The following is a 14,005-nucleotide window of genomic DNA, read 5'->3' as shown; positions in this document are numbered from 1 at the left end:
CCGGCGTGCCAGGATTCTGTTGCACGGAATAGGAATTACTTTGACGCGAGTGCTGTTGCTGTTGGTGTTGGTGTTGATGGTGATGGTGGTGATGGTGGTGATGGTGATGATGGTTCTGGTGTTGGTGATGGGTAGGAGCGGTGTTTGCGGAGGCAGAGGTGGAGGTGGCGTGATGGTGAGCGATGGTCTGGTGAGCAGCGGCGTGATTCTGGACGAGGTTCAGGTTGAGGGGGTAGGATAGGGGGGAGCCCAGGGCCGTTGCGGCAGCGGAACTGCAGGCACCGGCTCCGGGCCCCACCGGGCTCAGTGCATGCTCATCCCCGCGTGCGGGTGGTGGGCCGCCGCCGGGACGGAGGTTGCGTGATGATGCGGATGGTGCATTAGAGGAGGGAGATGCGGGTGGTGGGGATGGTGTGGGGTCAGAGGTGGAGGGGTCATCTGTATTGGGGTCATGGGCGTTGTCGGCTGATGGCCGAGACTGGTGGTGGTGGTGGTCTGGGATGTGGTGTTGTTGGTGGTGTCCTGGCCCGCCGCCACCGCCGCTGCCGCTGCCGCCGCCGCCGCCGCCGCCGCCGCCACCAGAGCCTGCTGCTGCTGCTGCTGCTGCTGCTGCTGGTGCTGGGCCTGAGCCGGTTGGGCCGGTTGCTGCGGTGGCTGCTGCTGCTGCTGCTGCTGCGGCGGCGGCGGCGGCTGCGGCTGCGGCGGCACCGAGCTGGAAGTGGGACTCTGCTGACTCCCGTTGTCCTCGCTGTCGGAGCAGGACTCGGCTGACGAGCTCCCCGCTCCCCCCTTGCCCTTGCTGCCGCTGCTGCTGCTGCTGCTGCTGTGGGTCTTGACGTGCTTCGCGAGATGGTCGCTGCGCATGAACCGCTTGTTGCAGACCGGGCAGGCGAATCTCTTTTCGCCGGTGTGGGTTCGAAGGTGCCGCTGCAACTCATCCGAACGTGTGAACCGCTTGCCACAGAAAAGCCAGTTGCAAACAAACGGTCGCTCACCAGTGTGCCACCGTAAGTGGGCCTTCAGATGCGACGTTTTCCCGTAGACCTTACCGCAGCCGGGTATGTGACAGCTATGGATGTTCTTCTTCCTGAGATGTACGCCGGCCGGACCGAGTCTCTCGGCTTCTTGACAATTCGGACAGTCGCAGGTCGCACGTCCGGTGTAGCGTCTTTGGGAGCGCGGCGACGGGGCTTGGCTAACGCCGCCTGCCCCAACGCCGACGCCGCCGCCGCTCCCCTGAGGGCTACCGGCACCGGCGCTCGCGCTCGCCGTCGCGGCCGCGTGATGGTGAAGACCGAACCCGGGAGGGCCTCCCGGCAACATCGATTTGTACGTGTCTTGAAGGAGATTGTGGCCGGCGGTGGTCGCGGTGGTCAGCAAATGATTGCCCGCGAGCGCTAGGCTCGTCGAGTAGTCGGCCGAGTAGTTGGCCATTTGCGCGGCATGCACACCGACGCCGACCGTGCTGCCGACGTCCAGCCATCCGCCGGCTGTCGCGGCCCCGTGAACGTCCCACCAACCGTCGCTCGCTTTGATACCGCCGTGTGTCGCGCCCGGCATCGCGTTGAACGGCCACGACTCGTACGGATGTCGGCCGTACACCGAGCCCAAGGTCGCTCCCTCGACCTTACCGAGCAGGCTGCTTTGATGATGATGCGGATCGCCGGCCGGTTGGGCGCTCGCTGTTCCAGGAAAGTACAGGTCGCTGCCGTATTGAGGCGCGGTCGACGCGCAGGAAGTCACCGGCGCTCTCGCGTAGCCGCCGGTCGTGCTGCCGGCGCTGCTCGTCGCCGCCGGTCTTTGACTGACTCCGGTCGTTGTGCATCCACCTCCTCCTCCACCCCCGCCCCCTCCCCCTCCCCCACCTCCTCCGCCTCCACCGCCACCGCTTCCAGCGGAGTGCTGCGGCGAGCTGCCACTGCTCTGCGGACTCTTCTTCCACGGGTGGAAACCTTTGCCCACCGCCGCATCGGCCAAAGGCGGTGGACTCTTGCTGCTCAATTTGTTGCACTGAGCCGCGAGCATCGCCAACGGTGTACCTCGTAAACCTGGATGATCCTGAAACAAGAAAAAACAACCAACGGATCACGACTCGATTCCGTCCAATTCTTCTTCGGTAGATCGTTCGTTCGTTCGATCGATCGATCGATCGATCGAGTACAGCACGGCACGCTGGCCACGATTTTATTACGGCGAAACGCGTTCCCGAGCAGGTGTTACCTCGGAATTACGATCCACTCTTCCGATACGATTACGCAAGCCGATAATAACGAGTTTCGGCGGGCTTCGCGAATTAGGCGCCCGCGTGTATATCGATCCCGGGCGAAATCGCCCGCTCGATTGAGACGCTTTCTCAAGGTAACGCAGCTCGTAATATCGAAATCCACCGGACGCTCGATGCGGCCATAATCGCAGCTAAATCGACCCAAAAAAGAAACCGCGCTCGCTCGCCACCGGCCGCCGGAACCGAGGCTTCCCCCGAGGATATATAATGACACTAAATTGCCGGTCCTATCCTAGGAGAGAGATCCAAGATTACCCGAAACTATCGTCAAGCCCGACTCCACTCCACTCCATCGTCTACCTCCGTTTCCCTTGCTCCACGATCGACAACAACGAAATCTTGACGCGCCCTATACCCTAACGACTTTTGTACCTCGCGTTTTTCCAACTTCAACGCCGCTCCGACGGCGAAAGTCGATCGTGCACAAATTATCGAGACGTCGTTTTCGAGTAGCGAAGGAAAGACGAGCGAGCCTCGGTGGCTACCGAAAGGCTGGAGGCTGGCGAGGGTCCGAAGCGGATTCGGACGTGGAAAGGTAAAGGCAAAGGGTCCGCGGAAGCGGCAGGAAATTAAAGTCTGGCGGGCCGCGCAGCCATTAGCAGCCGGCGCCATCGAGGCGACACGCCCCCACGCGGTTCAAACCTTGCACCAACACCGACCAAAGACAACGGGTGCGCGCACCCTTCGACGATCCAGACAAAGAGCAACACCGTGACAGAGACAGAGACAGAGAGACAGAGAGAGAGAGAGAGAGAGAGAGAGAGCTCTACCAATCCGTGGTCACCCCGTGCTGTAACTTCGGGCAAGGTTGCCAGGGTAATAACCACGGTTGCGGTCAACGGCGAGCTCCTTTCCTGTTCCGCTCTTTAAAAAAATCTCGGAGTCGTTCTGGCTCGGGTCGTCGACTCTTTCACCCTGTCGGAACTCTTTGACGGAGCTGGTGTATCGAGCCTCGTTAGCGTCGTTTCAAAATTTCCATCCGAAGCTTCTCGTCGGCCCCCTAATCCCCAGCGTTATCGGAGGACAATCCTGGAAAAGGGAGAGTCGAGAACGCGATGGCTCTCGTTTCGAAGCGTCGACGAATAGCAAGGTGGCGACGAACTTTGGCGCTTGCTCGCCGCGGTTTCGCCGCAACGGGGGTGGAAGACGACCTCGTCCTTTCGGCTCTTTGCTGCTGTGGGGTGAGAAAGCTGGTTGAAGAAGGAAGAGGTACCAGAGAGAGGGAGAGAGAGAGAGAGGAGAGGACGAGTCAAAGAGAGGGAAGTAGGAGGATGAAGGGGAGAGAGTATCTCTCGGCCGGTGGTGTACGAGCCACGCCCTCTTCGAGCTTCGTGAGTGCAGGTTGTAGGCAGGCTACGTATTGATCCGGCGGAACGATATGACAGTGGCCTGGTGGAGACAACGACGTCTCTCAATTAGCCTGCTCTGCCTTCCTTTCTTCACTCTATATCCTCGCTCATTCCGCGACCGCTGTAGAGAAAATGCTCGTTCCACTTACACCGGATAATGTAGTCTCCGCTGTTTAGGTCGCGAGTTTCCGATACGATGCATGTATATCGCGTCAACGCCTGTCAAATCGATCTGCTCGCGATGTCAGACTTCTTATCTTGAAGAGTGGATGATATCGTGGTGGATGATCGTTGTGATAGCAGATCAACGAGAACGCGTAAAGCGCGTTAATAGGCTTATCGATTAGGACGATATTAACTGGCACACCGGTCTGTAATTATATCGCGCAGAACGAAAAGCAATCGTTATTTCGTGCTAGCAATGCACGAGCGCGAGGCGCCTTCCAGTCGCCGATACACGCTCGCTCGTCTCCGCTTATACCTGTCGTCTTTCGATCGTCGCGATTCTTCGCCAATCGTTTATGTTTTATGCATGTTACGCACGCAGGCGACATAGGCTCGCGCGCCCACGTTTTCGTTTGCTCTAGCGAACTCCAGCGACTCGTATTAGACAGCTTTACGGGTGAGGCGAATAGAAAGAACGAATCGTAGAATCGTGGCAACGAAAGAAGCGATAAAGTCTCACGTACGACGATCGTAAATGAACGAGATTTGCCGCGTTTTCGTTGCTCGCCGGTCGGACGTTTCTTTCGGTCACATTTTTACGAATATGATTCGAGAAACGAAGTCTAAGCAGAAGCTTGCTTTACCTGCTAGGTATCGTAACGAGCACCACGCTTTCGATATTTCGCATACTTTTGTATGCAACTTGGAACCGCCAAATCTCCCACAAACGCATAAAAGTCCACAGTCTCGTTATCGTTGAACGGAGGATTTTTACAGAAATTCGATCGCCTGTTCCATGCTATTTTCACGTAAAAATCAACTTTGCAACTTACAATTATCGTAGTATAGCGTCGAAAGGAAAAATTCCACTTTCGCGCAGCGTCAACGCGCGAGAGAAGAATCGCTCGTCTGCATAAGACCGAAAGCGCGGGATTGCGAGCGAGATCCGTCTCAGGTTCGCGGCCTGCTGTCGGCACAGTTGAAAGAGAGCCATCGTAGGTTGGGCACGGCTAGAATCCTTTGTTTTAGCCGCGTGACGTCACGCCCATCCTAGCCAGCTAGGACTAATAACGCCTTCGGCTGTGCCGCGCATAAATTAAAACCAGGCAGCATCGTCGTCTCCCTTCTTCCTCGCCTCTCTTGGCTGGCAATCTTCCGAGAACTACGTAACACCAGCCGAGTCCTTTCGAAGATGCAGGTCGTCGTAAAGTTCCGACAATGAGCGGGTCAAACGTTTCGAGGAAACAGGAAAGTAGAGTGCCAAGGGAACGAAGAATTTGTCGGTACGTTTGCCGTACAGTGTAGACGAATCGACTTTGTCGATGTTTCTCGCGCGAATCTTACGTTCGAGTGAACAGGGGACGGCGCGTCGAATTGGCTCGACGTGTGTAACGAAAGGAATTCATCACGTGTTCGAAGAGATTCATCGATATCCTGGAGTAGACGAGCTCGAGAGATTTTAGGAGTCGATACTAATGTAGAATTTTTGACATTTCCAAGTTCTTTGGTGCAGTTGAACACGCTGGAACACGCTGAACACGCTATTTTTTATATAACGTAATATATAATAATTTTAATTTTAATAATTACATTTATGTTTTTCTTGTCTAGAGATCATAGTTTATGTTCTTGCAGATATGGCCTGGTATCGTACGTTCTACGTTCTCGTCACTTTATCAGTCGCTTGGAATTTCTGATAAAAATTGATTTCGAATCATCGAACGATAATATTAGGTTGTCCGAAAAGTTTCTTTCGTTTTATAAGGAAATAATAGACGCACGATGTTTTATATTAGTTTATTGAATTATGCACGAACATAATAATAGAAATAGAACGAAATGGATCACACCTAATTCAATAAGATAATATAAAACAGAAATTGTTGTTCGTTTATTATCACCTTATGAAACGAAAGAAACTTTTCGGGCAACCTAATATAACGAAGAAGGATGAGTAAGCAAACGATGTTATCGGGTTTGATAGATTTTGCATAACGTTCGAGTTGCATGAATTGTCTAATTACAGGAAATAAGCACGGGAATGTTCTTCGAAGAAACGATAGAAATACCACGGTGTCGCATACGATAATAAATTGCGCGAGTCCATGTATCAAATAATAATTCGATCAGTCACAGACAATTTGCCATTTAGAATATTACGTTATTAACAATTGAAGCCATAGAAATGTATAGAGATGCGTAGATTATCAGAGGATAAGCGTTTTACGTGATCCAAAATCAATGACCAGCGATTGTATTCCAATTCTAACATTCTCACGCATAATTGAAGGTATAGAAGAAAAGAGTCAATCGTTCGGCTATAGACGACGTAAAGAGAAAGCGACAGGGTTGGTGAACGGCTGAAACAAAACGGAACCGGTGGGTGTCAGAGCGAAAGCAAGAGCCACGCGACAGCTGAACGCGGGGTTCGCACAACGGTCGGCCGAAGCGAGGGTGCGAACCCGGTAAACCGTAGGGTGTCGAAGCAACTGGGCGTGTGGCAAACCGCATCCGACGTCTACGCGTCAACCTTCTTTCCCTCTCTCCTCATCAAACCACAAATGGAGACGTTTTTGGTTCTACTATCCAAATACATTTCCAAAGGATTCGTATATTTCCGATCGAAACGACACGATTCTTTCTCTTATCCCGAAAAGACAATTAAAGTATCGAGGCAAAAAAATAAAAAAAAAAAAAGAAAAACGAAAAAGAAGGGCCGGTAATAGAGCTGGACGCGAAATTAGTCGGCGGTGTTCGCTGGTTTCCGTGTAAAAAGCGTCGGTCGTTTTCGAGAGGCATTGACCACCGGCTCCTCACTGGCACCTGCCTCGAGCTGCTTCTGATTGGATCCACCTGCGTTTCTCTTTAGAGAGATCGTCCAAACGGTACGCTCGTTTTTCCGAATCGCAGATTTCGAGAGTTTCTCAACGACGTAAATAAGCGTAGACTATGAAAATAGGAAAATACGATAAGACGTATTGGTCATTTTCTATAGAACAGCAATTACCAAATCCCAGATCTATCAAATTATTTCCTCCTTCGATTGTTTCGTATTAAACTACTTCTATTTCGTATTAAACCACTAAGTATCGTAGAAGTGGGAAGATTCACAAAAGTAAACTTGTCATGTTTTCCTCGTCTGGTTTTTACGAGTATTAGGCTATCAATACCGACAATACCGTAGGATCTTCCCATTTCCTACGAATCGCGGTATTCGTTCCAGATTATTAGAGGAACGCTCGATCCATCGGGATTTTGTATCGGCGCGTGATGCCATTCGAACTATAATACGTGGTTAAATTTTTATTTTACTTTATTAAGAAGCTTAACCTGGTAAAATACATCCAAGTTAAGTACAAATTCAACAGTATTATCGTTAGGTGCATAAAAATAATTTTACATCGCCACGATATCGTAAATTATTTATCCGAACTACAGCTCACTCGAATGCCGAGAGTTTCGAACTCGAGTCAGAAAACTAGCGTATAGTTTCGAGTTTCCTCTCGAATCTCGATGAATTCCGAGTGTCGCTACTTATCTTCGTTTGCTGGCAGTTGGACTGATATCTCGCTCGCGAAATAGTACTCATAAACCGCGCAGTAAAGTTTCACAAGCGATTCGCTTCTGTGCTATGCTCCGCCATGGGAAACGGACTGCTACGCAATCTTAATATCGATCTGGTTCCTATAAAAGCAGCTTGGCGCGGGGTTGTAAAAATAAGCTCTTCCGTAACAACTTGGCGCGGCAGTAAAAGCGACCGCGAGAGATTAAATTAAAACGAGACGCGTACGCGCGCTTGCGACCGACGTCGTTCGCCAGATTTTCATATTTTCTGTTAATTGCTTCCTCCGGCCAACAGGAGGAAAAAAAGATGAACGTGTACGGACCACGAATACAGCGGTTGATGGCGGTAAACGGCGTCGTTACAGCTCTGGTTCGGCTCGACGCGTCCCTTTGGGATACGTGGCGAGCTGAGAGATCGCCATGATATCGTGCCTCGTTTCTAATGCTAATTATTTGTTTATCGGCCTCCGCATGCAACTGCTCCGACACGCAGACTTCACCCGATAAAACGCCGCTACCGCTTTCGAACCCTTCTACGAGCGCGGAGAACTTATTATTCCTTCCTACACACTATTTGCTTCGCGGATGGTGTTCTCCATCGCGAAAACACCGTTGTTCTCTCCGATTCGATTTCTCAAGAGTCCTCAACTGTGTATTTATCGATCGACGAGATTGCACGAATATTATTTATATAACACTCGGTATCGATACTATGAAAATAAAACGTAGAAACTTTTAGAAGAATTCTTCGTTGCAAAATGTGAACCACTGTACATATTTAGTGCTGTTTACGTGTACATATCGACCGAACGAGAAATTATTTCATTATTTTTGAAGATTTTGCAGTCCTTTTTTCCTCTTTTATTCTATTTCTTTAACGTTAACTAGAAATTCGTACGTCTTTTACACGTTTATACGTTTACCGATACGTAAAGGGGAATTTAAGTAGAATTAAGTAGAATTATTTTTGATCGATCGAAATCGATGAGATTCGCGTGTTTGATTTTCAAGCGGCTCTTACATCTCGCAGTCCGAATGAATTTTTTAGAACAAATTCCTTCGTAATTGATCGCGTGTCAGTGGCGATTCTCTATACCTTACGTTAAAGTTAAGGGAAGAAATTTATGTACTACGGTAGATTCACTATGGCGGATCGTGCTAGTCTACTTCAGAGAATTCGAAAGAGGGTAAATTTCCATGATCGGACATCGTGGAATCAGGTTTCGTGGACGTTGTTGCACGGCTATTGGGAAACGAAACATAGAGAAGCTCATCGGACACGATAGAAACTTTGGTCGGGAGACGGGATTAATAATTTTATTCATGAGTAACCAAGGCTGCACCGCGACCAAGAAGAGTCTCCGTTAGTTCCCACCAGGCGGCAGCTACCTGTTACCCTCCCTTCTAAATTATGTTTTTTAATTAAATCCATCGTGAGAGAGCGACTCGGCTATCTCTGTTTCGCCCTTCGTCCCTGGTCGCGGCGTCCCTCGTCTGTCCGATGTGCGCGCCGCGCGTTACGAAAGGTCCGATCGTATATCCGAAAAAGTCTACCTCGCTGTAACCGTGGCCCGGGGCCAAAACAGGGAGCTGCCCAAATTTATTCGGCTATCGAGCGACCGGAGGGAACACAGAGAGAAGGCTGCTTCTTCTTCTACTTCTTCCTCGCTTTTTTCTCTTCCATCGTGTTGTTGCTCGCCACCGAGTTTTTTGGCCTCCGTATAGGCCCTCGACAAATTTCAAATTGCCCTTGGACCTAATGATTTCCGGGTATAGAACGGGGCACCCACGTAACCAAAGGGCAGCGCAGCAAAGGGAGCGAAAGTCTCAGAGAACGTTGCCACGATCGAAATCGGTCGGTGAGCGCAGAGAAGAGAAACGACAGGGAGAAAAATGGCCAGGCTACCGATTCATTAACACTCGTAAATCTGTCACCCGTCGCTGTTCGGAATATTAATCGCGCACTACAAGTTTGTTATAATTCGTAGCCAGTTAACGCCGTTTATCCTCGGCCGAGTATACGTTTGACGAAGAAACGGAGTATGTTTGACCGCCCTAAACGCTTTATCGCCTCCGGTACCCAGCGATTTTGCGTCGGTAGCTTCGATCCTCTTGGACTCGCGCCCGGTTCGTGTTAACTCGACGACAGATTAAAGCGGAGCCGAAGTCCAAGGCAATAGCTTCCCGCTGACAGCGTTCCTTCCTCTGTATAATCGAATTGACTTCGGTCTCCGAGAGGAAACGAGAAAATGATCGTACTAAATGTCATCAAAAAACACGAGAAGCATCGATCCTCTCGATTTTCCCCGCTCTGGAGATGGGATCGAGGTCCACGGGTTTTAATCGATTCGATATCGAAGTCAATAATCCATTGAAACGGATTTTGATTACTTACGTCGAGTTTTCGTGAAACTGTCGGTAAATCGAACAATCAGCAAACGGATCCAAACAGTGAAACAAAAGGGACGCGTGATATTAAACGTTGCGCGATTAAAACTTTACATTTTGTCGATAGAGCAATTGCTTTTCGACAAAAATCGCGGCTCGTTTTTCAGACGTTACGTCTTCATTAGGATAATGAGGCTGGCGTAAATCTGTTACGGGAAGCGGCGTGTTGTTGCGCGTGCTTCTGGAATATCTCTGGGATCTGGGGGACGGAAGTCATCGCATTTGCATCGAGTAATTTAGTGGTACATAAAATTCTGCAGCCAATTAGCGGCCAAGTGTCCGATCTATCGCCCGGCTAGTCGTTTACTCATTTTAGAACGCTTCTAATTTCGGAAAGGTGACCCGTTTTGAACGTCTTTCATTTCCTCCGTGTCTACGGCCAGTTTCACCCTTCTCCTATTCGAGGCGATGCTCGCCTCTTGCGCAAGCAAAACTTAACTGACCGTTCTAAAGGACTGACGAACGTAAAACTTTACATTTGCTCGAGGAGCCAGCTTCAATGTTCGACTAAATTAACGTTACGAGGATATTAAAGATTCCCTACGTTTCTTTTTTTCTTTTTCCTCGTCGTTTGCTCTCCTTTTTCTTTTTTTTTTTTTATAGGAGATACGGAAACGAATTTTACATCAACGAGCAGAGTACTTCCCCGTTTGCTATCTATCGTTTATTCCTACGTTTTGTTTTCACTTTTCTCTGTACAATATCCTCATGAAGATTTCTCGCGCTTTGAAGCACTATAAATATAAAACGCCTTGGAAATATTTATTCCTGGCAAACAAACGACACCGATAATGAATTAATCTAAGTCTTGGAACAAGATGGTAATTCTCAAAGGTCCTTAATTATACTGAAATAACTTCCTAATGATATTACAAGCTTACCTCATCTTCTAAATATCCTAATACTTATGTGCACATGGGGGTGTACATATTATAAAAGCCATAACGGAAACCATCGAATCAAGACAGAAATCGCGACTCGTTCAAGAAACCAACAGCCTGAGGGACCGCTGTTAATTTCCATCCAACTTAGGAAACGGCAACCTCTGCCTTAATCGATGTCGCGTCCAGTCATCTCGTAGAAGTCGGTCCGCCTATATTTCAAAGTGGCCCGGCTATAACGACAATATTTTCCACGCCATTTGTCCGAGGATCTTTCGCGCTCGCGTCCAGAGTCGCGCGAGGGGCGGGGTCGGATAGTCGTGTTTATTGTTCGGCCAGGTAGGCCAGCGTGGCCGATCGTTCGATATATTATTCGGCTCCTAGATCAGCCTTCCGAGAGCTTCTCGTTCCCGTATATTCCACGTTTTATCACCAGCACTGCCACGGTGGTCCTAGTCGGCGGCTTTCTTTCAATTACGAAAGTTTAAGTAAGTAGCGTCACCGCGCAGCAGAGAAGGGCAATCGTACGAACGATAAATTAACCGAATATTAGCATTTAAATGATCCACCGGTTGAACCAGGATTTTGATAGGGTTTCGATGGACCCACGAAACCTGCGAAACGTTTCATGCAAGGGTCTATCCAAGGCTGTGCTATGTCGCGCAACATCTGGCGGGAATCATCAGTCTTCGACAACTACGATACGACGTGCGACTGATGGATGAACCTTTTGACGGACCTATCGTTCGACCATCGTTCAGAATACGATGGTTTTGTATCGCCTGTCACCGAACGCCCTGACGATGGAGCCTTTGTATCGCCCTACGACCTCTGAGATTGATACAATCGACGTTTACACGCTGCTCCAGGTTATATGCCGGATTAACGATTAAAGCGTTGAACTTTCATTGTTCATGAATCAACGATCCTGCTATTTTGCGAGAATAAAGAGCGTCGCGGTGAACAGGAAGATTACGCGAAGCGTAATGATACTGCTAGTGAAACTTGTACTAGGCTATATAATATATTTAGACTACATGTAATATTAATAGCGATAGTAAAACTTACGATACCGATATATTAGGAACATTAGAAAACATTAGGAACGTGATTGGGTTGTCAGAATTTTTCTGATACCATTGCACATGAAACTAAGTATCTTATTTGAAGAACGACGATTACTCCTTATATTTTCTCAAACTTCATTAAATTGATTTGTACCAATATACAATGAAAACTTGGTACGAAACGTTATTTTCCACGATGCTTACGTGGAATCTCCGGTAGGTGAAAATGGCCCTTCGCTATTTACGTCGCTTTTGCAGCATCAATCGTTCGAGAATAAGGGGTTGAATCGCGAGAAGAGGATGGAACAAGGCAGGCTTCTTTCAGGTGGCCACACACGCGGCTCTCACCTGCGCGAGCTCGATATTATTTATTCGCGGTATTCGCGAAACGCCGGTTGATACAGGTCTTAGGCAGCTAGTGCCCGTCGTAATTTAGTCGCGCAGCGTTTTACGAGAGGCGCAGGGACCAAGAAGGCGAACGGTACTTGGCGAAATTCGCCAACGAGCGAACGCGCGAGCCGATAAATTTACACCGAGCGGCATACTTCTAACAACCTAAGTGCTCCTTTTACGACGAAAGCTTACATTGAAAGCAAGATACGCTCGATATACATATATACGTATATATACGCAAGTTGGTTCGTAATTGCGGCGGAGATCCGTGGACGAGCTGTGGAGCGGTTCCACCAGCTGCACCTGCGAATATTTACGTTCAATTAAAAACTCGTAAACACCTAACGCTGGCTAAATCTAAATGGACCTGGACGATACAGTTGCTCGTCCACTGTTTCAGCGTCAGTGACTGTCTTTCAACGACCAAGAACAACGACTCTTTCCACTCTTTTTCCACAGTTAACCGAGATACGAATGAAACGGGCGCCTTCCGCTTCGTCAAAGGAATAAAGACTATGTAAGGTAGTGGTCGCGTGTCGATTACACGAATCGATGGTCGCGCACCTGTCCTCACGGTGGCTTTGCCAATTTCGTCCCCTCGTCACGAGAAACGTCCGAATTTTTGGAAACGCTTTAACGAGACAGATACGTCGAATCAAAGGGAAATTGCTCGTATTAGATGGATTATGGTTTCTATCGAAGCTTCTCGGAACCACGTCGCGCGTTTAAGGAGATATTCGGAAAAACTGATTTCCTATTATTGAGATACGTGTAATTTTGTGTGCTACACTAGATCAGCCGCGTAGTAGTGACACACATATACGAGTACGAGTGTGTGGAAGTATGTGCGTGCACAGCGTCTCGTAAAACAGATGAATGCAACTGTTCCGTTAGTACTGTGTGGTATAAGAAGATGAGACAGAGTGCTGAGAGGCGCGCAAATGTATATCGACGAAGATTTTGTACATCACATATTAAATAAATCTGAAACTATTATGATATCAATTCCAAGTGTAATCTAAGTGTTCCTATATATTTATTTCGGCGATTAAGATCCACAATTCTCAACACCTATCGGAAATTTCGATCAATCGTAACTTTTTGTATTTAGACGTTCCGATCGAGCAAATTATTGGAAATTTCAAAGGACACGAGTTCGACAACGTTGGTTAGCTATAACTCTGCTCTCGCGATCTATGATAAAAAGATAAACGTCGCTTTATAAAAGCACTTTATCAATGTAAACTGTCAACTTTACACCGCAGACTTTACCCATCAATAACGATGATTTATATTCGAGAAAATATACTTTTCCCAGTTCGAACGTCACTAACAGTAATTGATCGCTACCCGATGGTTAAAAACCATTAGCATATCTATTAAAACCATCCACGTTTATCTTCCACGATCTTCACGCGCCAAACATCTTACATGCGTATTCAAAATGCTGTGTGTGGAATAAACAGCCATCGAAAGAGTTAATCGATACGCGTTCGTCGAGGGTCCTCGATAACCATCGTTCGCGTCGACAGCGTCCATCTTTTCGCGTGGAGCGGGTCGACACGCGACAGAACCGCGACGTAAAATCGTCCTTCGGTCTGACGGTTGGAAAGAAGCCTGAGAGAGCGACGTGGCGCGAGTTAAGCGGCTGGTCGAGGCAATTTAGCAGAATCCTCTCGAGAGTACATCCGTGTGTACGCGCGGCCCGTGTAATACACGTACACTGCTGGCTTGTCCGAAGTGTTACTGACGGCGCTACGCCAACAAACTGCCACTAAATCACCTTTGGCAGACCGTGAACCCGTTCATCTCGTCGGACGCAGGTGCTGCTAAAGCGAACCGCTCGAGAGGATC

At 48.8% G+C, this 14,005-nt stretch overlaps 1 protein-coding gene across 2 annotated transcripts in view; it reads right to left on the bottom strand.

Annotated features, from left to right (window-relative positions):
- Positions 1 to 213: 213 nt before the first annotated feature.
- The window catches only part of Sp1 (transcription factor Sp8), a 77,863-nt gene continuing 64,071 nt past the window's right edge, over positions 214 to 14,005 (bottom strand). For both annotated transcript variants that reach the window (XM_076622692.1, XM_033329959.2), the window contains one exon: positions 214 to 2,058. In XM_076622692.1, the coding sequence (XP_076478807.1) occupies positions 304 to 2,058 (1,755 nt within the window). In that variant the 3' untranslated portion in view covers positions 214 to 303. The remainder of the gene's footprint in view (positions 2,059 to 14,005) is intronic.

Source organism: Bombus vancouverensis, chromosome 11, assembly GCF_051014615.1.
Source record: "Bombus vancouverensis nearcticus chromosome 11, iyBomVanc1_principal, whole genome shotgun sequence".
In the NCBI taxonomy this organism is placed as follows: domain Eukaryota; kingdom Metazoa; phylum Arthropoda; class Insecta; order Hymenoptera; family Apidae; genus Bombus; species Bombus vancouverensis.
Note: the sequence above shows the minus strand (reverse complement) of the source record. Positions and strands in the feature narration are given on the sequence as shown.